Source organism: Nanorana parkeri, unplaced genomic scaffold, assembly GCF_000935625.1.
Source record: "Nanorana parkeri isolate BGI_ZX_2015 unplaced genomic scaffold, ASM93562v1 scaffold261, whole genome shotgun sequence".
Taxonomy (NCBI): Eukaryota; Metazoa; Chordata; class Amphibia; order Anura; family Dicroglossidae; genus Nanorana; species Nanorana parkeri.
Genome location: NW_017306529.1, coordinates 184,211 through 210,060, shown reverse-complemented (window position 1 = coordinate 210,060; position 25,850 = coordinate 184,211). Strand labels below are relative to the sequence as shown.

Genomic DNA, 25,850 nt, shown 5'->3' with positions numbered 1-25,850 from the left:
ATATACATATATATATATATCTATATATATATATATAGATATATATATATATATATATATATTTTATATATTTATTACTTATTGAGCCCACCAGTACTGAAAAGTGTTGGCTATATTAGTTTTTTTGTGGGTTTTTTCAGGCTTTTTTCCTTTTATACCTGGTAATCCTTTGCATAACTTCTATCCTAGGGCAGTCTTTATTAACTGGGGTGCCGTCTGTCTTCCTCAGGGGTGCCATGACACAGCATAATGTGTTTCCATGGTGCAGACGGGAAACGATAACTGTAGTACAGGATGAGTGGTCGGGATCCATACAGAAGAGGATGGAAGTCTGCCTCCATCCAGACTTGTTCTGCCTCCCACACTGTTGTGAAGAGGGCACTAACGGGGATTCTGCTGTGAGGGGGGGCTCCTGATGTGAAGGAGGGAAACCCACATTTTGTTTTATTTTGCATGGAGGTTGCCCTTGGAATCCCTTACAGACCCCTAGCTAGGATAAGGGTCTGGTATGTATTTGGGTCAACATAATTTTTGACATTAAGGTTTTTTACATTTTAGACTGCTTTGAGATTTTGCATACTTTTAAACTGTGCCATGACTGAGAAATACTACCCTAGGGTGACCATTCTCACTTAACTGTATCTATGGTATTATGAATCGAGGCCTGTAATTCAAAATAATACATGGGGACTGGGTTCAGTGTGATACTCCTGCACTCAGGCAGTATATGACAGATAGCGCAGCACTGAGTTAAGTATATTTAGCATACCCAATAAGTTCCTAGAGTTCCACTTTAAATATTGTCTAAATACAGGGCTCATGTGTATTCTTACTTGAATCTTGGCGTAATTGTGCATTTCTTCCAGATCTTTACTGTAATGGGTGCAAAACTTTGCCTCTGTGCAGGAATTTCCCTGAAAAGACCAGTCCACTGCTGCGTTCTCCTTGTGCAGGGTGACTGGTCGTTTGTCCGCCCCCTCCTGCAGTTTTCTACAGGCAGCCTGTAGTGTTTGGAACCTTCTATGTCCCTCCAACACATCTGCTTTCTGCACAGGCTATGTACAGCACAGTGATGATGATCCTGCTACACTTTACAAGGTAATAACAGAGCGTGTAAAGGCATTTGGTGCTCACAAAATGGATTTATATCCTGTGTGGCTTTTGAAAAAAACATTTAGATGAAGATTTTTGTTCCCATTGCTCAGCTTTAAAGCTGAATAGCTTACCATGGAATATAGAGCTTCATCTGTTGGCTAATCTACAAATCTCTGTTTTAATACTTTTATATGTTTGCTCTTCCAGAATTATTGTAACATTAAAAAAAATCAATTTACTCTAAACAATACCATAACTGAAAATACACTCTACTTTCCCTTTAACATGTCTGCTGTCTGATCAGCTGAAGGTACCTCTACAGTTCTGTATCTTTACAATCAATAGTAGTGCTTGTGTCCACTGCTTGTGCGGGAAATGTGATAATGGAAATAAGAGGTCAAACAGCCTTTGGTGCCATTGTCGGCTTAATCATTCTTTTCTGCTTGGTTACCATGCAGAGTGCCCACGTTCAGATGGTGGGTGAAGCTCATCAGGAGACTAATTACACAGGAGTTAACCTCTGACGTACATAAAAGACTAACCTCAATTAGGCTAATCAGAAATAATTCACCTATTCTGTTGGCTGCACTGCTGCTCGAGGGGATACTGACAGCTACTACAGTGACTGCTTTTAAAACACGAAGCAAAATTCCATGTGGCTCCACTAAGCCTCCTATTGTAAAACAGTATACGCAGTAATGTGATTGAAAGTGTTCAGACTGATTGCAGTGAGTCTCTTGATTATAAGTCTGCATCCTCTGTGATTTATTTTTTATTAATTTTAACCCCTTTTGAAGACCACAATACACCCTACAAAATGCTAGTATCTGCATTATTTGAAAGATTTTTATAGCAATGCCCATACACATGCTTAAATTATGATTTAGTAGGTATATGGCTTTTTTGGGTAGCTGCTAGATGCCAGTGATGTGAAAGGAGGCAACAAGCTGAGAGTTTGGTAGATTCTGTTCATGGGATTAAAGCTGAGCTGTGCTATTGAATAGAAGTTTTCATTAATTTGTGCATCATGCAACCTATTTTTTTAAAATATATGTACAACAGAACCCTGTCTGTGAGAGGGAGTAGTAGTGCTAGGAGCTAGTTAGTTGTGCTACAGTGCTTGTGTGCTAATAAGAAACATGCTAACGGCAGGAGAGAGCAGGGTGACAGATGAGCTCATCAGTCTACCGCTGGGGGTAAACTCCCGACTCGGGGAGTTAATCCACAAAAAATATGCCTTAGGTTTACACTCCATAGACAACCTCCTGGCTTTTGCATGGAGAAATTGTGAGGTCCTTTTGAGATGTCCATACATTGTGTAATATTTGTAGTATAGATTTGCATGCCTTGCCGATTTTGTATCGCACACACCTGCTGATAGACTGATCTGGCAGTACTGATTAACAAGAGACACTGAATAAATTTTACTGACTTATTACAGCTTGTTGAAGTATGGGGAGAATTTAATGTGTTTTCCCCAGTACATAAAGCTGGTGTGGGACACTGCAGCTGTCTAAGCTGCTCGAAGACAGCTTAGCGATTACCGATCACGTGACTGCTGATCAGTCAGCCCTCAGTCTCTGCTCCCAGTGAAGAGCAGCCACCATAAGTCACTGCCCCAATCTCTGTTGCTCTAGCACTGGCTAAGCGATGCAGAGAAGAGGGTGGGCACAGCTTGCTCTGGTTTTGGCTCTCGGCCACATGCAGAGCCAACTGTCAATTGGGCAGCCATGGTGAATCCCAACAATATTGTCAGGATCCTTTTCAACTATAGCATGATAAATCTACTCCCCTGACCCAAAAGAGAAGTATAACCAAAAAAAGGTCTAAGTACTTCCGTGAATGCTAATATTACATATTTTTATATCCACTATCCTCAAATTATTGGATAGTCAATAGTTATAGGATGTTGGAATAGTTTGTGTGTGTAATAATAAATAAATATATATATGTATATATATATGTGTGTGTGTGTGTGTGTGTGTGTAGATATCTATCACACACAAGAGCTATGTAGTTTGTAGGTGGTCCTTCTATTTGGCCAATTCCTGTATAGCACAATAGCTGGCAACCACTCTACACCTGCAGATGGTGAGTCCACAGGGTCTCTACACTATCACTGCAGGCTAAGCAAAGCTTGGTTATGTTTGTGGCTTGGCCAGGTGCTTACCTGTAAACTTTACCCTCAAGCCTAGCTCTGTGGATATTTATTGGCATCCATACATTAAACCGGATGAAATGTTTGTCTTCTCACATTTGACTTAGTCATGTTGCAGAATGCCCCAGGAGAAGCTGCATTTTGACATACATAGCAAGAGATTGTCAAATAATAATGAAGAGTTGGACCTTGACTCAGGTTTTGTTTTGTTTAATGTAAGGGCACTCCCACTGAACTTTGATAAGACAGACTTGTGCCATAGATATGCATAGGCTGGAGCAAGACCCCTTTCCTAAAAATATTTTAAAGAGAGGATATGTTTGTTGGCTGAATGGATTGCCAAAGATTTGATAGCTTGCTTTGGAGCAATTAAGCCACACGGGCCACGCACAGGGGAAGCCTGGGCACTTCTGTTCATCCTGATTCTAGTGCGCTTTCTACAGAGATAGATATATTAAAAATTAAATTCTCAATACATACCACACAAATCTAACAAAAAAACAAGGCTTTGGAATAGGAAAGAAATATAAAGCGTGCTTCATGTTTATTATCTCTAAGATCTTCATTGATTGTGAATCACAATAATACTAAAGACTTCATAGCTATAATGACATTATATGGTTATTTACTCTGAGACATTTAGACAGTAAATTGGTTTTCTATGTAACTAGAGATTTTAGGGTCACGTTAGTTGTCTTCACAAAATCATGTGCTTTCAAAAGGACATTTGATACAAATGTGAACCAAATGGTAGGATTGTCTTCCCTCATTTCAATCCATACTGTTTATTTTTTTTGGGGGGGAAAATGACCTTTGCCAGAAAGAGTTGATGTGTGGAAGAGCAGATGTATTCAGTCATCTAAAAATTGCCTTTGTCTCTTTCTCCAGCTGACATTATCTCGACAGTTGAATTCAACAACACAGGAGAACTGCTTGCCACAGGAGACAAGGGGGGCCGTGTCGTAATATTTCAACGTGAGCAGGAGGTAAGGATTGCCGGCCACAAAATGTATTTTATTTTCTCATTACAAGCTTCATGCTGCTTCCTAATTTTTATGTCTCACTCATTGCCATGGTTATCAATAAGCAAACCACACTTGACTTATGAGCCTGGGTGGTTGTGAGTTTCCCATGGTGTAACCTTGCTTGGATAGCTTGGCTGATAGAAGGTTTTCACCTGCAATTCCATGCTAGACCCCAAAGATTTGAACTGACAGCAAGTGCCCTTTTATTTTGAAGCATCTTTTTTGTTTAGAGGAGCCGGCACAGTTTAATTATTTATTTAATCACAGTGTGACAGAAAGCAGCATGTACACTTGGTGGTTATAGATGTTTCACATTTTAACCCATTAACATTTCCACCCATAAGGAATGTATGGCATACATGAATTGTTCATTTAGACTTTGTACCTGACCTCTGTTTTGACTAGCAAGCCAAAGATAAACTGAAAGGCCTAAGGCTGGAGGTCAGGGCTTTGTTCAGACCATGTGAGTTCCTCTGCACCAAATTTGTCATATCTTTATGGACTTGTCTTTGTGCACAGAGGCACAATCATACTGGAGCATAAAATGACATTGTAAGAAGGCTGAAAGCACACAGATGTTTTTGTATGCTCTTGCATTAACAGTACCCTTCACTGATAGACAGCCAAACTCCGTAATTTGGAGGGTTGTCCACATACTTTTAGACGTATGGGTTTGGACATAGTATGTTTGTAACTGTGTTAAGACATGTCTAAATTTAGTTTTTTGGTTTTTTTTTTCTTGGCAGAGCAAAAATCAGCCTCACAGGAGAGGAGAGTATAATGTTTACAGCACTTTCCAGAGCCACGAGCCAGAATTCGATTACTTGAAAAGTTTAGAGATTGAAGAGAAAATAAACAAAATAAGATGGCTTCCTCAGCAGAATGCTGCATATTTCCTGCTGTCCACTAATGGTAAGTTTCGGAACGGCTTCTGATTCTTGTAGTAAATAGTGTTTGCCATATATCTCCATCCATTTTTCCATTTTCATTATGACCGAAACTAGTACCGTAGTGTGCAGCTAGGTATTTCACTTGGCAATCAACCACTTGGCAATCATCCGTTTTTCTTTTTTAAAAATGGAAACTGGTTACTAGTGGTAACTATATATTAAAATATTTTCCTATTTGCTTTGCCTAAATACGGATATGGATTAAAGTTGTATTGAAGTTGAAAGCTTTTAAGCCATTTCATTTTTAAATCACTTCCAATGGATGCTGCTCCTTGGTGTTTAAAAAAGTTTGATTCCTGCAGAATTAGCTGGTCCCAGGCAGTGGCCCTTCTATCCTGTTTTAGGGTGGCTGCTTTCCCTTGCAGGGTCCTATGGAGCCCCCAACGTGTGTGCTAGCAACCAGTGGGTGTGTCAACACAAACGAGCAGACACAACAAGTCTTTCCCCCTTCCTCACATCTCCGGGATAGTACATGGGCAGCTGCTCAAGACTGTGCTAGACAGGAAGTTCAGGGAAGTGAGGCTAAGAGCGTTGGAGCCAGCTGTTTTAAAACATTGACTGTAAGTGCTTGGGCAAAAAAAGAAATAATTTGCTCGGCAATGCATATTTGTTTTGTTATACGCATTTTTTAATGCTACTTTGAAGATGAAAATAGAAACACAGCGCACAGCTCCCCCCTATTATGCATCCTTGTAATCCACATTTGGTGCACGGATGACTCTCTTCTGAAGTAATAGGCTCAAAAGCTGTAGAACCAGTACATGATCTTCCAAAGAAATTCAAACTTTTTTCCACTTGCATCTATACGAAGAACTGCTGACGCGTTTCAGCCTTACTCTGCCTTAGTCATAGCTCATAGTCATAACATGGCCTTTAGAAACAAACTGCACAGAAGTGCATCCTTCCTTTTGAAATGACAGAATCTGGGCATTGATTAAGCCAATGTCGGCTCTCAAAGTCACGCATTGTCTCCCGTACCTCTATTGCTCTTGATAGGTTGTGTGGTCTCGCTGATGCTCAGGAATTTAAGAACAATTCAGAAGTTTGTTAATGTCTATAAATGGACTAAACAGTTCATTTATTTATGCCTTTGGTTTCAGGGGAGTTCCACCTAATCAATGGGCTTCTGTTGCTAATCTGCAAACACTGCTGGAGTTCTGTAATCAAAAAATTAACTTAAATTACTTTGGTCTGTTGTCTGTAGTCTAAAGGTGGCCATACACTTTACAACTTGCGATGGTTGTAAAGTAATTAAAAAAACGTACGATCTGCCCATCTTGGACAGGCAGATCGTACTCTCGATCATCGCAAGCCCGCTCGGCATTTGTCTCCCGAGCACCGTTCAAACCAGCCGAAAATCGTACGATTTTCGGCTGGTTTTCTGGCGTGCTCCTTAGACAAAAGATGTGCGACCGTACAGTAGAAACGGTCGCACATCTTCGTTCACACTGCTCGATTCTCGTACGATCGCGGGATTTCCCGCGATTCTCGTACGAGAATCGAGCAGTGTATGGGCACCTTTAGGCCTCATGTACACGGGAGCATAACGTAACGTAAACTGCAGGCATATGTCCGCTCGCGGGATACACAGCTGCCCATAGTATTGAATAGCTATAGGTGGCTGTTCTATAAGCATGCTAGTATATATTCTTGGAAGCATACAGTCTGCATCCAGTGGCATACGGCTTTATGCATTTTGCAGGTTTGCGCCAGTAGCAGCGCAAACCCACATACAGCTGCCTACAGCCATTCATTACTATAGACAGCTGTAAGTGGCAGCTTTTTCCTGTGTGAAGAAATACACCCGCAGTTTGTTATACAGCTTTGTGTGCCCATGCGCATGAGGTCTAATGCAGCAAGAATGCAGGGACCATTTAACAGAGATGCTGCGAGTTTGCTTCCTTTTCTATGTAACATCCTCTTCAGCTGCGTCCTGTATCTCCCAGTTACCTTCAGACTATCAAGGCAGGTTTGAACTTGGTGGATTTGCGAATAATCTTGAGAGATGGCTAGGAGCGGACAGTGGTTGTTCTTAGGAATTTCTGTCCTGCATCACAAGCAGGGAGATCTCAGGCCACCGGATAAAAAAGGAGCAAGGCAGTGTTTTGAACTATAGCAATGATGAAAAAAATCAGCACTGAGTGGGTAGGCTTTTTATGCACATCAATGTTTGATTTTGAGTTTCCACTGGAGTTCTCTCCAGCAGCACTCTGGTACATTAGGATTTAAGTAGCTGTACGCCCTAACTGACATTTCAGCACAGATTGTTATAACACTTGCCATCCTTTGTTGGATTGCAGTGCAGCTGATCTCTTGCATTCACTTCCTGTCTACATGCACATACTCCAGCAATGGCTGTGTGGATTTTCTCTGGGTTGGTTTCCTGCTGGTAACCAAAGTGCACCATGCCTATGCAATGTGCTCTGAAACAGCCATGTGCAGTCTCCATTGGAAAGTGGGACTGAGCATTGCCATCCTATAACACACTGGTCCTCAACCATTGTAGGGCCAGGACCCCTTGGTAACATTTGCCAAGTTGTGGTGACCCAGCACCGGACTTAGTAACGCACTGGACTCAGGATTTAGTAACGCACTGGACTCAGGACTTGGCATCACACTGGACTTAGTAGTCCCCAGCCCCTTGCTACCTGCTTGCCCACCCTGTCTCCTCCGTAGGTGCAGCCTTCTCATCCTCTGCACTGGTAAGGCCCAGCCTCCTGCAGAGCCCACACTGTATGGGAGGCAGGAGAACAGCAGCAGTTGTGAATAGAAAAGTGCTGCTGTACACCTTCCCCAGCCACCAGATGTTGCTGGAGTGTGTACAGCTGAACTTTTCTATTCACAGCCGCTGCTGCCCTCCCACCTGAGTGACTGACACTGCTGCCCTAGGAGGAGGCTGAGGAGCCTCTCGCCTAGCGCAGCAGGAGGCACGTGGCGACCCACTCCACAAGGGGTTGTAATCCACTTTTGGGTCATGACCCACAGGCTGAGAACTGCTGCTATAACGGGAAGTACCTGAACAATGCTCTTTATAGCAGGATTACCAGGTATTATGTTAACTAAAGCTGCATTTTTCAAAATATAGGAAATGGCTTCAGAAATTACATCAACATGTTAAAGCTTTTTTGAGATTGTAGTGATTGACTTTAGGAATCGGCTCCTCACTTGGGGAAATATAAATGCAGCACATGCTCAAAGCCAGAAAAAAAAAAGTATATTGATCTTTTGATATACTTCTGCACATTCCATCAGACCTGTTTTAATAAGGACACAGTTTGTCTTTTATCCTGGAGTCCTGCACTAGCAGCCGGAGTTCTTCCTCAGTGAAGGGATTAAAACCTATCTCCAAAACATATGCTCCTATGTAATTACTTTGCAGTGAAAGGTTAGAATTTCTGAGAAGTGAGTTAGCAGCTAGTCAATTGATCATTTTAATACAATTTACAGCCCCCTGAAATATGTTTGGGGGGAGGCCAGGGGCCCATTGTGAGAGAATACAGATTAATTACATGGTGTAATGTTCTGTTAATTGAGTTTTTAAATAGTTTTTTGATTTACAGTGATATTATCTCAACGATCAGAGTGACATTTTCAGCTCCGGCAGGATGTTAAAATTATTCTTTTTAAATGTACCGTGTTATTGCATTTGTATGAGCTTTCTTAAGGGGCTTTGTTCAGGCAAGCGGGGCAGGAGACAAATTAAGGATCGGCGATGATGTGTAGAAACAGTTTTGAATCTAAAGTTTTTTGGGTGATCTGGGAGTTTTGCCGTGCTTTGTATACTTGGACTTTAGGCGTAACGCTTATATTTTTGTTGTTTTAGCGCTATCATTTTAGATTCACGTAACAAATATAAATTGAAGTAAAAAATACACTTCAAAAATGTGTTTACCTTCCAGGTAGTCCTAAGCAGTATAGATCTGTATAAAAAATCTAAACTGAGGTCAGTCCGTCAATGGCCAATATTTTTTCTTTCCACAGCTTAGATTTGTGATGTTTGCTGAACCTCACATTGAGTATGAGTGGACTTTTTTTTATTTATTTGGAGTTGGATGAAGCTTGCCTGAATGGTACTTGGAGTCAACTGTAGTCACCAATCTATATTTTATTATAGCACATTCATTAACATCACTGTTCGGTAACGTGCCTTGAACATGTGCAGGGTGTCTAAATAAGACTGTGCAGTCCAATAATCACCAGACCAGGCTTTGTGGTGAATAGCTATCGAAGATGTATATTGGCCACCACTAGCCCCGGCAACAAGAAACCTTAATTCTTGTTGATGTTGCCCAGTAAACCTTGTAACTATGCTAAACTGGGAGAGTCTATTTAACCCTCATCTGAGATCTAAAGAATCTGCTGCAGGAACCTCACATGGAGCTGCTGGGCAAGACTCCGCTTCTTGTCATATACAGAAAGGGTTTTGCATTAGAATTAAGGCATGCATACTCGGATGGGTAAGCACCTGGTGTTTCCAGTCCATGCACGCCCGGGACCAAGAGCATCAGGTGGGTGTGACTTTTTTTTTTACTTGGACAAAAATGAACAGTTAACCCTAGCAGTGTGGGGCTAGCCCTACTGCAAGGGTTAATAAAAATCCTGCCCAGTGTTTTGCTTTAGAAAGTAGTTTTACTTGCTGTGCCCATTATTCCCTTGGCACCCTCACTTACAATGCATTACTGCTGATCCTGCATTGTATGTGCTGACATCAGAGTGCGATTCACTGATGGAGCACCAAAGAAGAAGCTTTTGTGGACTGGTTGCAAAGAGAGGAGGAAGCCTGTCGGAGCGAGGTGGAAAAAAAAAGAGCATTTAGTGCAGGGGAAACCCCACTGCAAGGGTAGTTTTTTTTGCATTTTTTTCCTGGAGTTCAGCTTTTAATGACCCCAAGTAGTTTGCGTTTGCAGGATGAAAGTCTGTCACCTGAAAGACTTGGCTTCACGTCAAAGCACTTACCATTTCTAAATGTATTCTTTTTTTTTACTTCTAGATAAAACTGTAAAACTATGGAAAGTCAGTGAGCGAGACAAGAGACCAGAGGGCTATAACTTGAAAGATGAAGAAGGAAGGCTGCGTGACCCATGCACAATAACTACACTAAGAGTAAGTACACTGCTTGAATGCTCTACTTTGGCTTTTCTGAATGTGTTTTTAAAAAATGCATTTTCATCTGATTATAAAATGAATTATAAAGGCTCCAGGCTTAAATACTTGAATCAAAAGGAATTATTTGTCATGGACAATTTGGTCCCAATAGGGACTGTTCGTTGAATGTTTGAAATGCTTTGCCATTCTTTTAATTTTACATCATTCTCCTAAATTATAGGGCATGATGAGGTTAAAAAGTTGACTTTCTCCAGTTCTAGAAAGTACCTATGCTGAAGATATGAGAACTCAACTGCCGTGAATACAGTTAGGATGAGTGGTCTTTCCCTTTGATGACACTGGAAGCAATTACATTTTCTGTGGCTGCGGTTGTAATGTAGCTTCACCCCCTGGGTTGGCACAGTGCCATAGATCTGCCAGCGCGGAGTCCAGAGGGGGTGTTTGCTTCTTGGTAAAGTCACTCAGCATGGCACTGATCAATAGACCACAGTTTCCCCAGTGTGGAAGTGCTGTAGGGGTAATTTACAACTTGGTGTATATCAAAGTGAAATGAATAACATTTTCAGACATATGTTTTATACTTTCAGTAGCTTATCAGAACTGAAAATAACTGAGATAAAATTCTGACCTTGAGAAAGATGATTTTTCCTTTAGCCTGATGAATGACTTTCCTTTAACCAGATGAATGACTGTCTGTCTAGTAATCTCATGAATGGCTCAGTGGGCAGCCAGAGGTGGGCGTAAAATGACTGGGGAAACCTAGCTTTTCAAAACAAAATGTGTTGCAGAGTTGAAATATTATATGTTGCATATACTTTATATGTTGCCATTTTTACTTGCCAGTCAGTGTTATAATACTGAATGTGTTAATATACCGTATTAGGTTTACAGTTGAACTTAAAATTGTAATTCCAAGCCTTCTAGACATATAGGAATGTATTAGACTGTGCATGCAAGACATTATGCCATAGAAGTAATTCCATGGAATTGATGTGTTGTCTTTGCAGTAGTCTGGTCTTTTCTTTGTAGGAGTCACAAAAATCAATAGAAGTTCAGCTGTATTGTGATGGCATTACTAATATTTGTGCAGCTTATCTAGCTACATATAACTTCCATGTGTATTTACTGTATTAGTTACAAGCAGCATAGGAAGACTGCAGATTGTCTTTTGTCCACAGTGTTGCAATGTTTTTTGGGCCACTAAAAGAGTTTTAAAGTATGGAAGAGATTATTTAATTTAAGGTAGTACAAAGTGAAAACACTGTCTACAAAGTGCTGTAGCCTTATGAAACCGGATAGAGTAAGGAATGGGTAAAACCCCTTCAGGTTTTTTCCCAGTGTCCTGTTGACGAGATTCCCCTTAACACCGAAGTAAGCAAGAAGAAATCACTTGTAAATACCATGAAACCCCATCTTAGTTGTCACCAGAATAGGTGTCTCAAATGGTACGTTTCCCCTTGCACCCTGTTTCTTTGACAAGTAAACTTTACTTTTCTGGTGACTATGTCACTGGTGCAAATAGAGATGAACTATCCAGTAAGGGTACAGACCGCAATAAAACCCTGACAGGGGTGGTAACATTTCCCTATCCAAAACAAACAAAAATTGTGTCTGCAGATACACTTTAAAGACAATTGCTTTCATACCAGAATATGGACTTGGTTCTGCAGATTTAGTTGCGGTTTCAGTGGATCTAGGGGTACGGTTAAATGTTTTTGCAGTCTTGGCATATTTCTGAGCATTATGCAAACAATGCACCGTATAGCTATGAGCTTGGGGGCAGGTACCGTGGCACTGAATGATGGGGGTTTCAGTATAGTTACATCCACTGGCACCAATTGAGTAGAGACTGAGTATGATTCAGCACATAACTATAGTCAGAGCAGACCATCTAGTGCTGTGGGGCACAGCCAGGTCTGGTTACACAATGATGTATGCAGGTAAAATAGCATTTGCCATATACGTTTGGAATAAATAGTGTGTGTATGTGTTTATGTATATATAATATATATGTGTATATAAAATATGTGTGTGGATGGGTGGATAGGTGGATGGATAGATGTATATGTGTATATATATTATGTCTGGAAACTCTACACAATTGGTATGAAGGCAGTTGTTTAGTACCGCTAGCGGAATTGCTTTTGAACTGGGGGGGGTTATAAAGGCAGGCAGATAGTTTTGCTGATGTTTGATTGTTCATGACAGAAAAGTGCTTTTTAGTCAAAGGTTTGGTTAAAACTTTTTAAGATGCCCTGATTTCTAAGCATTCATGCTTAAGAATAACCTATAGCTGCACTTAAGGAAATGTTGGTGATCAACAAGAAAGAATTCAGCTCAGAGGATTGATTCTACCACCAAGATCGGTCAACGAGGAAGTTTCTGCACAAGGGTCCATAAATACCACCATATTTCCTTTTTGTTAGTACAAATATCGTCATGTGTGTCTGTGGGTACCTTAAAACAGGTATCTCATCATAGCTGGCTCTTGTAGGAGATAGTTTTCCAAAATGCTGTTTTTCTTGGTTCATTAAAGGGCAAGAGCTTGGAGGTCTCCAACACAGAGGAGGGGTCTTCGAGTTAAGGATTTTAATTAAGATTTTAGAAGAAACCGGTCTATGTAGGTTCTTGGTGTATATGCTACGACAATAAAGCTTGCCACCTCGAATTCCTGAGAAGTATGAATAAGCTGTTGTAGTACTGACATTCACTATCAATTGTAACCAATGTCTGATTACTGCAGACTCTTGTTTTAGCTTTAATAATTCCTTGATCTCATTCTGCATAATTTCACACTTGTCATGATCCTATCCAATAATGTCAGCCACTAACATTTTAATGACTGCAGCTATGAATTTAGCTCTCCTTTAAGAAAAAGGAAAGAGAAAAATGTGCAGCCCCCCTGCTACTATGATCTATAGATAGCTCAGCCAGAGGCACATACTGTAGTTCTGGAATAACTGCAGCCCCATGATAGCTAAGTGGCTGTTTTTTTTTTTTCTCCCGCTGTCATAACTCTTATATTCAAAGTGTAGCAGACCTGCCTGACACTCTTCTACTGTATACATAAAAAGACTCGAAAGGCCAGAGGGAGGTCACAGAAAAAGGCAGCAAGTTGTTTTGCCTGCATTCAAATTCAGCGAAGGGATGGATATCATCTTGGAGCCGTTCCATGTAGCAGATGTGACTGCTGAGCCTGAGCTGCTGGAATGAGCCAAGTGTGATGAAGCTCATCTTCTTGTCCTGTCTTTATTCCCCAGGGTGACAGCTTACTGAGAGCTCCTGCTATGTCACACATGCACACTGTGCTCAGTTCAGACATGCACAGTCCTGGAATCGCACACTGTAGCTTCTCGACAGACATCGCATTTAAATGATCTTCATGTCTAGTCAAGAAACTGATGTTTGGCTAGAAATAAATTACAAGTATCTAATACATTTAACCTAATTTTCCAGTTCTCCTGTCATTATAAAGAATCTGGGCCACTAGGTGAGTTTTTGATTTGTTCTGCAGTTATGTTTACATTCCAAATTAATGGTAAATAGGATATACATGTAGTGTAAAACCTCTACCGAAACTATAATCTAAACATTACCTGGACTGAAAACCTGGTGCTTTTTTTTTTTGGCTTAAAGATGAAATGGGGGGAAAAAAGAAAATTCCCCTGCAGTATAGCCCCCCCGAAATGCAAAGCTTAAAGTCCATTTCCACCCTTGTAAGTGATTAGCATTTATTGTGATAATGTATACATGTTTACATTTTCATGACCAGGGCTTGAAAAATCCACTCGTCCTCTCGTCTGTGGCGAGAGGACGGCAGAGCCTGACGTGTAGCTTCCTTGCTGGCCGTTGTAATTACACGGCCGGCCGAGAGCTTTACATTCAAGCGATCAGGCGTCTCTAGAGACACCCGATCGCTTGTATAGGAGCAGCTGTCGCTGCCGTGCCGGTCCCGTGATCCGATGCGGCTGGGACCGGCACGGCTGCTCTGTGACAGGAGATCAAAGGGAGATCGGTACGCAATCTCCCTCTGACCTCCTCTCCGTCCCCGAATGCAGCAAGTGATGTATATTACATTACTTTCTGCATTCAGTGTCACTCTCCAGCTACTGAAGCTGTTGAAGCAGATCACTTCTATGGAGGTCCCTAGGTGACAGGGGTCTTGGAGACCCCTGATGTCTCCATAAAGAGGACCTGTCATGTAAATTGGCTATCACATAGGGGGCTTCCTAGCCCCCTATGTGATAGCAATAAAGTTGTAAAAAAAAAATAAAGCATTCAAAAAAACTTTTTTTAAGTCCCCCGACCCCTCATACACACGCAGATATGCGTGAAAGTGTGAAAATGACAATTGCGCCTATTGTGCAACACATGTTGCATATCACCGCGAACGTCTGAGGGCAAGCAATTTTAGGGCCATTAATCACTGATGACACTAAACTGATGAGCAATAAAAGCGTTTTAAGCGTCGCCTATGACCAATTTTCAGTGTGGTAGTTTTTTGCAATTTTGCGGGCGCGCGCAATTTTAAGGCTTGTTTGGTGTCTATTTACCCGACTTGACCTACCAAATGAAAGCTCTGTGTCCCCCCAAAAAATGTTGGCATGTGTTTGTTTTTGTTTTAAATACCTCTGCAAAGGTGGAAATGGGCTTTAAATGGTCATTTATGCCTAGGATACATTTTAAAAGGACTTGTGGCTGGTCCTCTGCTGTTCTCGTGTACAATGCAGAGCTATTGGCCCTGTATTGTGCTTGATGAACTCAGGATGCCTGCAACTAATGGAACGTCCGTGTGAAGAGGCTTCATAACCCGTTCTTATAGCATGTAAAGAGGCAAGTAAAAATCTTTTACTAGTACCTTAAGTATAAATGAGCATTTAATCCTTGCAGTGTGGGCTTAGGACTTCTGTTAGTTTTTATTGCACTCTCCACTAGGTAGGCTCACCCTCTGTCTCTCTCTCTCTCTGGTCACCATTGGGGTTGGTTTATTAAACCATGAATGATGGAATGAAATTAAATGGAGGACCTTAATTTAGCAAAATGTGTGTTCACCTTGGAAACTGGTTACTTTGCAAAGGGAATGTTGGTAAATAACATGAAGCTGCGTTCACTTTAAATACCTAGTCGTGCTAGCAAAAATATAAATAAATATACATATACATTTTTCCTTCCCACATGATTGGAAATAAAAAATGAACACATGCGCACATCGCGAAGATTCAGGAGATTAATAACCTCTATAATAATTAGCAAATCAACACCAATGGCAAAATTTGGGTTTTTTTGGGGGAAAAAAAAGGAATGGAAGGGTAAATTTTCCATTGGAGACAATATTCTGAGGGGACCTGCCTCACGTTGGGGACATTTCCTCTTCTTAAGGAAGTGCACAGAATATTTGACTGGGACAAAACAACATTTTGACCTTGATAATTTTGCCTTCTGGACAAATAGGAATGTATTAGACTGCATTCAAGACACTATGCCATAGAAGAAATTCCATGCGACTGTTGTCTTTGCAGTTGACTGGTCTTCTCTAGTAAAGTGTTGATTTCTGAACTTGTAGGACGCTAAGAGGCTCAACCAAGCTGTGTTGTGATGGAATTACTAATATGTTGTATTCAGCACATCTCAGACCTTCACTCCACAAGTGTAATGTAATGCTTAGTTGTTGCTTGGTTTTGTTAATGCGTAGCAGTACACTGTACATGTGTGCTGCCATTCATTGTAAATTGCACCCCAGTGCACGTACAGTGTGCACCACAATAAAGAAAGCAATTTTTCTGCATTTTAAAAGATAGAGCAAGACCTATTCTTTCATACATTAAGACACATTGACCGCTCTTTCAAACTGGATAGGTGGTGTAACGCAATGTGCCTCAACAAACAAAGATGTGCACTGAGGAGCCCTGTGTTGTGGTGTAAATGGGTGCTTGAAATTAAGGTTTATTTAAAAAAAAAGACAAGTAAAGGTAGTGTTGCTTATGAGCATTGAAAATAAATTGGGCCTTTCAAAGCATGTTGATTTGTGGTAACATTGAGCTGATGTGTTGTAACTGAAGGAACGGAGAAATTGAGATCCTGGCCTATGCCCCAAGTCTGATATTGGTTTTCAGTTCCTAACTTGTATGAGACAAATGACTGTAGTATTTGGCTGCTTTCTGTGGAGGGTACCTGTTTTTTTGCAGTGTCCTTCATTTGGATTATATTTTTCCTCATTAGATTATAATTGCATCGCAAAAGCCCTTGTGCACTTCAGCTATGGCGCAGATGTACTTATTTGACTGGCATACCTCCCAACTTTCTGAGAAAGGGATGCTCCTTCAAATGAGGGGCAGTTGAGAGCTATGGATTGCTAACCAAACTGCAGAGACTGCAGTTTCTAAATTTCTAAAGAACACTGAACTGTTGTAAGTAATTACTGTCCATAATTACCTGGAGGTCACCTTCCATGTTACTGAATATATCTAGGTTTCTTTGATATCAAATCTAGCATCATTGAAATTGTTCTGTCCCTTTTGATTTGTATTAGAGCAAATTGACTATCTATATTTATCTTAGTTTTCCAAAGACCAATTTAGTAGTGCTAGACCATTGAACTGGAGAAGGCTTGGTTTCAAAGTTTGCATTTTCAATTAACAGAGATGTGGCTGGGTTCCGCAGTTCAGTAAGCAGAGCAGTTTCCTATTGTCATAGCTGTCACATGATGGGGACCAAAGTGCAGGAAGATAAGACCAGCTTCGCTATCTTTGCTCAGCCATTCAAGGTGTCAACCCCTTGGACCCCAGAGAGAGCATCATTTAGAGATTAGATTTAAGGGTCAAATCCCCCTATGGTACCCTCCTCCTGAGGTTTGTGATAGAAAACATAACCTTGAGTGCTTTTGACAGCAGGAAAAAAAACTCCAAATGTGTTTCAAATCCCTGTACCGCAAAGGCTCAGTGGTCTCCGCGTGGACACCGCAGTATGAAGGTTTGTATTATAACAATGCAAACAAAAAGCATTTTCAGTACAAAATGGACTATAATAAAAAAAAATAAAATATCAAATCACGTATTACAAGCAGTACTCGCACCCCAGACCCAAGATTTATTAAAGCAATAATTGGCGCAATTGGAGCAGTAAGAGATTTTAAAAAGTTTGCTTCCCAAAATGTAAAACCGCTAAATTAAAAACTTGACATGTACTGTATGTGTAAATATGATATTAAATGAACAGAATAAATATATTTCCCTTATCCTTTTTGTGGTGTGATTCCAGTATTTGAGCGATCAGTTTAGCTGCACAAAATATTTGGCTCATGAAGCAGACTACCACTCCTTTTCAAGGTGGGGCAGTCTGTCGCCAAGTGCCTGTTCATATTAGGTCTGTGTGTTAATTACACAATTCTGTGCAATTGACGCACGGTACAGCCATAACACACCCACTGTGCGCTAACCTACAGGAGGTGCGTTGTGTAGGCATTCATTTGAGTAGCAAACCAAACGCTCCTTACGCCTGCAATGCGATTGATCGAGCCGCAATGCGCAATACTGCAATACCATGTGTTTCTGTGCGATACATGAATGGGCCCTAAAGCCTGTTGCCACTCTGTTGTCTTGCACTCTCTGGTTGACGGTGTGTGGGGTTTTTTTTTTTTAGTGATGACTGCTCTGTGAGTTAGTTTTTATGATAGTGCTTTAAGAAGGTTGGATTTTTATGGCTGTTCACTCTAGGGCCTCATTCACGCTGCTTTAACTCTGGGCATACACGTCCGTATCGGGCTGTTCCCGTGTAGCAGCCTGTTCTTCCCTGTGGAAGGTCATAGGCCCACCCGAACTGCACCGAGCTCGGATATGGCATATGGCAGCGTCCTGCCATAGCGAAGAACAGGCTGCTACACACAGCACCTGTCCCTCCTGGGAACAGCCCGATACGGGTGTGCACACTGTACAGACGTGTGCGTCCCGAGTTCACACAGTGTAAATGAGGCCCTATCCTAAAAAATGTGTAATTCTGTAGTGTTGCCTAAATGGTTGGATTATATATGACCAGTATTTAAAGAGTATGTGAACACAAGCACTTTCTCGAATTTTCTCCATTTTTCCCTAAGGAGAACTATGGGGAAAAACACTGACCCCATAGTTCTCCTTTAACTATCCTTAATTACTCAACTTATATTAAAACTGAGGTTAAAAGCTCAATTCACATAGCTTTAACACAAGGAGCCAGCCATACATTGCTAGATTTTGTCTTGATCAGCCCGCTGCCGTGGCAGCTGTCAGCTTGTTGTTTTTCTTTGGGGTTTTTTCCAGCAAGTCACATGATGACTTTTAGGGTACATCTGTCCTCTGCAGAGTGGGAACCCAGAAGTGTTCAGTTCTGATCATTTCCAAATTTAAAGCTGTCAAAATATCAGCTGGAAAGCTGGGTAAACAGCGGTTCAAGCACACTGTGCAGGTGGACAGGGGGAAACATCTGGGGCCTAATAGACCCCTGATGTCTCCATAAAGAGTACCTTTATACCTTCCCAATGCTATCAAAGGGGAGGCCTTGTTAGTGTTAAAAAAAATTTAAAGTATAAGAAGAAAATAAACCCCCCCTTTGGCCCATGCACATTAATGAAAACGCAGACCCACCCCTAGTGCGTGCATACATGTGTATGTAAACAACATTTACAGAGTACATATTTGGTATATCTGTGCACAGTGGAGTGAGGCAAATAACCATAAATGAGGGACCTATAGTTTACTCTAAGCTGATTAATTTGAAGCGTTGCCTGATTTTGGGTACCAACATTTTTTTGCTGTTTTCACAGGCACATGTAGTTTTGAGGCTTGAAATATTAAGAAATTGCTCCGGACAGCAAGTAGTTAAAGTGGACCTTTACCCCCTTCAAAATAAAAATCACATCAGCATGCAACTTTGCATGTCAATATTAAATAATCTTACATTCATTAAACATTTCTTGCATTGACTTGGTTATTTTCTAATTCCTAGTTGAGTGATGCACTAGTGATGTTGCCCTGACCTCACAGATGCATCTTGGGAAGGGTACATCTTCAAGGAGGCAGACCCAGAGTTCCATGACAGTAAAGATAGGTGTTGGAGTGGGAGAGATACTATGGTGATGTATACCTTGTATTTTGAACTTTGAATGGAACTTAGAACAATAAAGTTGGATTTTTATGGACCTCCAGGGAGGTGGATTAATCTGCCCTTAGTAAAATTGGCCACCATGAGAAGAATGGGGAGATAAAGAAAAATAAGGAATGCAAGAAATAAAAAGCCTGCAATTATCCATAAGTATCTGTTTGTAGATCGCCATTACTAAACCTTTCTAGGTGCCTTCGTTGTCATTTTTAAGATGTGCTTGAAGTTCCTCTTAAAGTGGTTTGCTAGCCAAAAATGCAGATTTTAACATGTAAAAAATTAAGCAGTTGCTCCATAGGTGAAGTAGTTAAAAATGTTGGCAACTGGGGATGCATTGATACCGAGTATTTGGGCGAATACTCATACAAATGCTCTAATACCTTCCCTGATACCAAAACTTACGGTCAGAGGGAGATTTCCACTGACTGGTAGAGCTGCGAGGCAACATGGAGCCTGCTTCCTCGCCAATCAGAAAGCAAGGCAGCGGGTAATGATTGCCGCCCGGCTTTCTGATTTGCCAGGGAAGCTGGCTCCATGCTGATTGGCTGGAAAGCCGGCTTCCCAGCCAATCAACATCGAGCCAGGCAAACAGCCGGCTCAATGACACGCTGATTGCCTGGAAAGCCGGCTCAATGCTAGCAGAAGTACCGTTATCGGCAAATACCAAAAGATAAATATCTGTACTCCCGTACCGAAAAACTCAGTGTATCCCTATTGGCAACAATTTTTCAAAAAAGCAGCTGGTGTAACACTTGCCTGAGAATCTGGCCTATGGCTTCCATTGTATGACATACTACTTGCATGTCTCTGTTCAGTCTAACTTCTTAATCCTTTCTAACAAACCACTTCTATTTGTAACAAACCACTAGCTACCATTTGTGAAGTCTAAGCTGCTGCATTGTCTACACCTCCTTTATCTGACATAAATAATATCTATTCAGGATACTGTGTGTGTGAGAGAAATGTCATGTAGGAAGTATGTGCTTAAAAGAGAAAGGTTCTCTTTAAAGCTATTGGTACTATGATTAAAGGAGACGGTGATAATGCTATAATTAAAATAACAGCAGTAGCATGCAGTTCAGCCGTGTCATCTTTATGTGACAGATTAAACTAAAGCATTCTTTCTGGTGGCATTCTACCTCATACTAATGCAATGCTATTCTTCTCCCCTCGTTATTGTGTGACCATCTATCCACCTACTGCCAAGGCCTCTGGGGAGAGCCGAATAGTGACAAGACCCTGACAAGGCCAGTCCTCTAATCTCTCCACTAAAGCTGCTGCTGTGACACACTGGTTGCCAGCATTTAAATCATTCATTCCTCTCAGTGGCAGACATTGTACAGAACTGTTTTTCTGCCAGTGACAAAATCACATTGCTAAAATAAAAATAGAGCACTGAAGTAATTTACATGTCAGAGCTGAAAATGGAAGAGTTATTTAAGCCAATTGAGATGCAGATGAATCTGCGTAGGAAGGTGCTTTTTGGTTTCATGACACTTGCTGTGGTCGAATCTTAATTTACGAATGAGAATTGTACCATATGCATAAAATAATGGGACTTTTCAGGTGTGACCTAAATGGATTCACACAACATTCTTCTTTTTATATAAAATATTTTGTTATACAAAAATTCTAAAAGCTCTGAAAACGATCCCATTAAACATTCTTGTTCCAATGTTTGTATGCAACAAGTCCTCCCCACATAAGTACCCTACTATCCTCACTAGCCAGCTAATACATAAATTCTAACTTTCACCTTTCAATATAAGGCCAGGTTCACACTTGAGCGATCCGTGACCGCACGGCAAACTTGCACGATACCATGTGGATTGCCTTGTGGTCACGGAGTCGCGCTGGTGGTGCAATTATTTTCTACGCTTCGTGTGCCACAAAAGGTATATGTACCTTTTTTTTCTGTGATTTGCCGTGCAGATATAACCCCATTAAAATCAATGGAGCCTCACAGCAATTGCTGTGTGCAATTGTGCATGATCGTGCGGTCCCGGGATGTGCGTCCCGAATCGCCCAGCTCTGCACTGCCCCTAACATTCACTTGCTGGATCATCTGATCGGTTGTGGATCGCATTCAAATACATTTCGTAGTTATTTACAACCGCTTTTTCAAGGAGATATATAGATATATCTATAGATCTATAGATCTATATATATTATATATATAGATCTATAGATCTATCTATATATCTATATAATATATATATATTTATTATACACACAGACTATCTTACTCGTACACCTTTCACAATTTCACTTGCGAGCATATGCTATCAAGGTTTCCCACGCATGGTACCCATAACTGGCAACAGCCCTATGGGGGTCTAAAACAGTGTTAATTTTGTCGACTAATAATTTTCGTCATAGTTTTCGTCAACACTTTTTCAGTGACTAAAAAGTGTTACCAATGCCTAAGCTCTTTCCCAGTATGTCACTCATATTACATTTCACTATACCCGCAGACAGCATAGAGGTGAAGCATAACCATTATCGAGACCTTATGAGACATAAGGCTTATAAATAGGAACAATAGGATACAGGTAGGTAAACTGATATGCAGGAATAGTAAATGTAATATGAATAGCAGTAGCAAGGACATGTAGTACCTTTGCTATATAATTTACAAATCTAAAATGGAGCATGCTAGACTGTTGCACATTATGCTGTAGCCTTTAATTAAGGCTGAACTCTAGGCAAGCCACTAAATACACAGATAAAATACATAGTAGGGAGCGGTTTTACTGCCACACAGCCCTGTACAGGAGGGAAGAGGTACCTGTCATTTTCTGCAGTTACGTAACATTTGCTGGTCTTTTTTTTCTCTCCTAGTTTGTGACTAGACACTTAAAGAAGCAGCAACAGTTTCACGTTTTAAAAGGGAAGAATACAGGAAAGCTATAGTGAATGTAAAGTTGAGTTGTGCACATAGCTAAATGGTGTTTTGATTGTTCAGAACAGATCCGAATGCTTGTGGGCCAAGTGCGGTTTACTGATCTAGTCATCTAGCATTAAGTGGCCGGAAAAGTTTTCCCAAATAATCTTGCATTTCATTAATTAGTGTTTGAGGCAAGCTCTCAGTCAAAATGCAGCTGAACTGCGAAAAAATCGATGTAACAATTATAAATTTCCTGCATTTACAGTAGTTTGGTACTAATTGGAATCTACCCGCTCAGTCTATAAAGACCCCAAGGAAAAGTGTGTCCATTTTTGAGGATTTTCAAAGCTTTATCTCCCAATTTAAGAGGTAAAAGAATTGAATATCTGTGATTCCAACATTGTTTCATTACAGAGAGCTTGGGGTCTACATGTAGTTTCAGGTCTACCTTGGGGAAGCATACTACTGGAATAATTTTATTTCCTTCACCCACAATTTCCTTTATTACACACTTTAGTTTGGTGTTGGCATTCAGAGCACAACAAATGCTGTCCGCAGAACATTTTGGCAAGTATGGTTTCCAAGTTCTTGTGGTATCAGTTTTTATGAGAACTGCATAATATCTGCCAAAAGTGCCCATTGAGAGGCTGCTAAACACAAAACTGATATTTGTATTTCTTGGTTGACAAACCTGCATGCTAGTTTCTTGGACTGCAAATGCCGAATCCAGCAGAAAGCCTCATTCACATGGGCTATGTTGCCCCTTATAGCGTTAAAGCTCATTTTCGAATGCGCCCGGAGCTGTGGGAAGAAACGTGTGGGCAGCTCAAGCAAGACCTATGGAGATTCAGGAGCTATGCACCCTCCCCCGGTGCTTTCCGCAGCTCTGCGTTTTGACAGCCGCACACAGACAGTGCAAAGACCTGGATCCATAATGTATGGTTCTGAGGCCGTACACGATCTGTGTGCGGCTGTCAAAACACAAAGCTGTGGGAAGCAGCGTGTGAGCATGCACAGCTCCTGTGTCTCTTTAGACTTACATGAGATGGCCACATGCTTCTTCCCGCAGCTCCAAGTGCATGAAAAAAAAACGCCCTTTATACACGCCCCGTGTGAATTAGGCCTTGGGGTTCTATTGTGGTGTGTTAACATGCCTTATAGTGGGGCAGCTCATTTATTTTGAAAGGGCTGCCAATGCACAGCAATGGACTGAAAAATGTGATTGTTCTTTTCAATGCAGCACACAACAATGCATTACATGTGCATCGCTTTTAAATTGCCACCCTGTCATGTGCCCCGAGTTAAAGCTATAAGCAGTCATGCCAACACACATTTCAATTAATTACACTGAGCTACTGAGCTTTGTAAACCAGCTTTTATTAGGATTAGCCCAGTAAGCATGTGAAAATGGGCCAAGAGCATCACCTGTTGGCTGTAAAAGCAAATCTGTAATATTAAAATGCAGTATTTCAAATTTACCTGTCTTGGGGAAAAAATTGAAATTAAGTTTTAATCTGTAAAAATAAAGGATAAAGAAATATTTAAAAGACACACTGTACATTCCCAACCTAACTTAACTAGCAAAAGTGTACCCATAACACTAATAGTTTTTTCCTTTATCCCATTATGGAGAGTTCCCTTTTATTCCTGTCCCTCTGATGCAACAGGAGATGAGAGGAAATCTGACCGTGTACTAGCAGATTTTTGAATGAAAGATCTTTCTTTACCACCCGATAATGCCATTAGACACTTGATGAATGTCGAACAAAATTGCGTTTTTATTTTAACATTCGATTTTGGAAAGAATGCAGTTTCCTGAACAAAAACCACATTCACTGTGGGAATTTTAATTTGTTTGCGAAAAACGACTAATCAACTAATGGTAAGTCGAATGATGTTCGGAAATCTACTAGTATATGACCAGCTTAAGATGGTTACCTGCACAAGTGACCGTATTGGTAGATTTACCCTCACTTCTGTTCTAGTGATAGTTTTGTAGTTTGGGCTATATATACACACTTTCAAATCTAAAGTGTGCTTTTGTTATTTCAAAATTAGGGTCTATATGACGAACCATATTTATTTTGTTTAGTTAGCCAGCTACTATATACCCTGTCAATTGGTGTATTTAATCGATTATAATCGATGATTGAAAAAGTTGTCAACTTTTTCAATCATCGATTAATCGGCTTTTGATTAGTTTGCCCTGTCCACAGCTCCACAAACGCTGCTCGCCGCACCTCCTCCCCACCTCACGCTCGCCGCTGCTAGATCTGTCCACTCTCATCCACGCTACACACACCGCGCCTCATTCCCGCCTCACGCTCCCCGCACGCCCACATCCACGATCGGCGCAGGGAGAAGTAGTGAGGAGCAGGTGTGGGGGGGGATGACAGCGGCAGATAGACAGGCCCGATCTCAGAAGCAAGTTGCTGGAAGACTGCTCAGGTAAGCCTGCACTTTCCCACATTTGGTGCTCTATAATGTATTGCTGGGATTTTTATTCCTCTAGCTGATGGTACATTGTGCTGTACTGTATATTATGCAGAGCAATGTACCATCAGCTATAGAGGAATACATTATACACTGTATGTATAATGTATTGCTGGGATTTGTTGTATTCCTATATAGCTGGTGGTATTCTGCATTGCGCTGTATAGAGGACTACAAATCCCAGCAATAATACATTATACAGCGCAATGCGGAATACCTTAGCTATAGAGGACTACTACAAATCCCAGCAATAATACATTATACAGTGGTGCAATGCCGAACACCACTAGCTGTAGAGGACTACAAACCCCAGCAATAGTACATTATAAAGCGCAATACAGAATACCACCAGCTATACAGGACTACAAAACCCAGCAATAGTACATTATACAGTGCAATGCAGAATACCGCCAGCTATAATGTACTATTGCTGGGTTTTGTAGTCCTCTATAGCCGGTGCCATTCTGCATTCATTGCTGTATAATTTTACACTTTTAATTTCACTATATTGCACACCACACTTGTTTTTTTTTTTTTTCTTTTTTACTTCCACCGCTCCAAGCTTGCTCCTGTGATGGACTACAATCGCAATACAAACTAGCAGTCCCATCACTGGAGCCATTTTTAAAAAAATGTTTATTTTATAACCGATTAATCGAACTTAATAATCGGCTAACTAATCGATTTTGAAAATAATCGTTAGCTGCAGCTCTGATCAGTAATATCAACCCATTTGCATTATACAATTTTGTAGCATTGCGCATTTAGTTTTGTTTTGTAAAAGCCCACATAAAATACATCTCGTTACCTCTGCAGAAGTAATGAACAGTTGAAATGGGAAGGCTAAATTGTGCCCTGATGGAATCACTGGCTACATGCGTCCTCTGAATCGCGCTTTTTGCATTTCAATTAAATTCTGCCATTAGGCAGGATCAAATATCAGTGTATTTCCATGGGAAAATAAAGTCTAATTGAATTTGTTAGGGACTTATTTTATTTGACAGCGT

General features: G+C 40.9%; 1 protein-coding gene across 5 annotated transcripts in view; it reads left to right on the top strand.

Moving 5' to 3' along the window:
- LOC108787438 (serine/threonine-protein phosphatase 2A 55 kDa regulatory subunit B beta isoform) overlaps positions 1-25,850 on the top strand; it is a 285,509-nt gene that overhangs the window by 230,050 nt on the left and 29,609 nt on the right. For all 5 annotated transcript variants that reach the window (XM_018556996.1, XM_018556994.1, XM_018556995.1 and 2 more), the window contains 3 exons: positions 4,142-4,239; positions 5,025-5,190; positions 10,219-10,331. In XM_018556996.1, the coding sequence (XP_018412498.1) occupies positions 4,142-4,239; positions 5,025-5,190; positions 10,219-10,331 (377 nt within the window). The remainder of the gene's footprint in view (positions 1-4,141; positions 4,240-5,024; positions 5,191-10,218; positions 10,332-25,850) is intronic.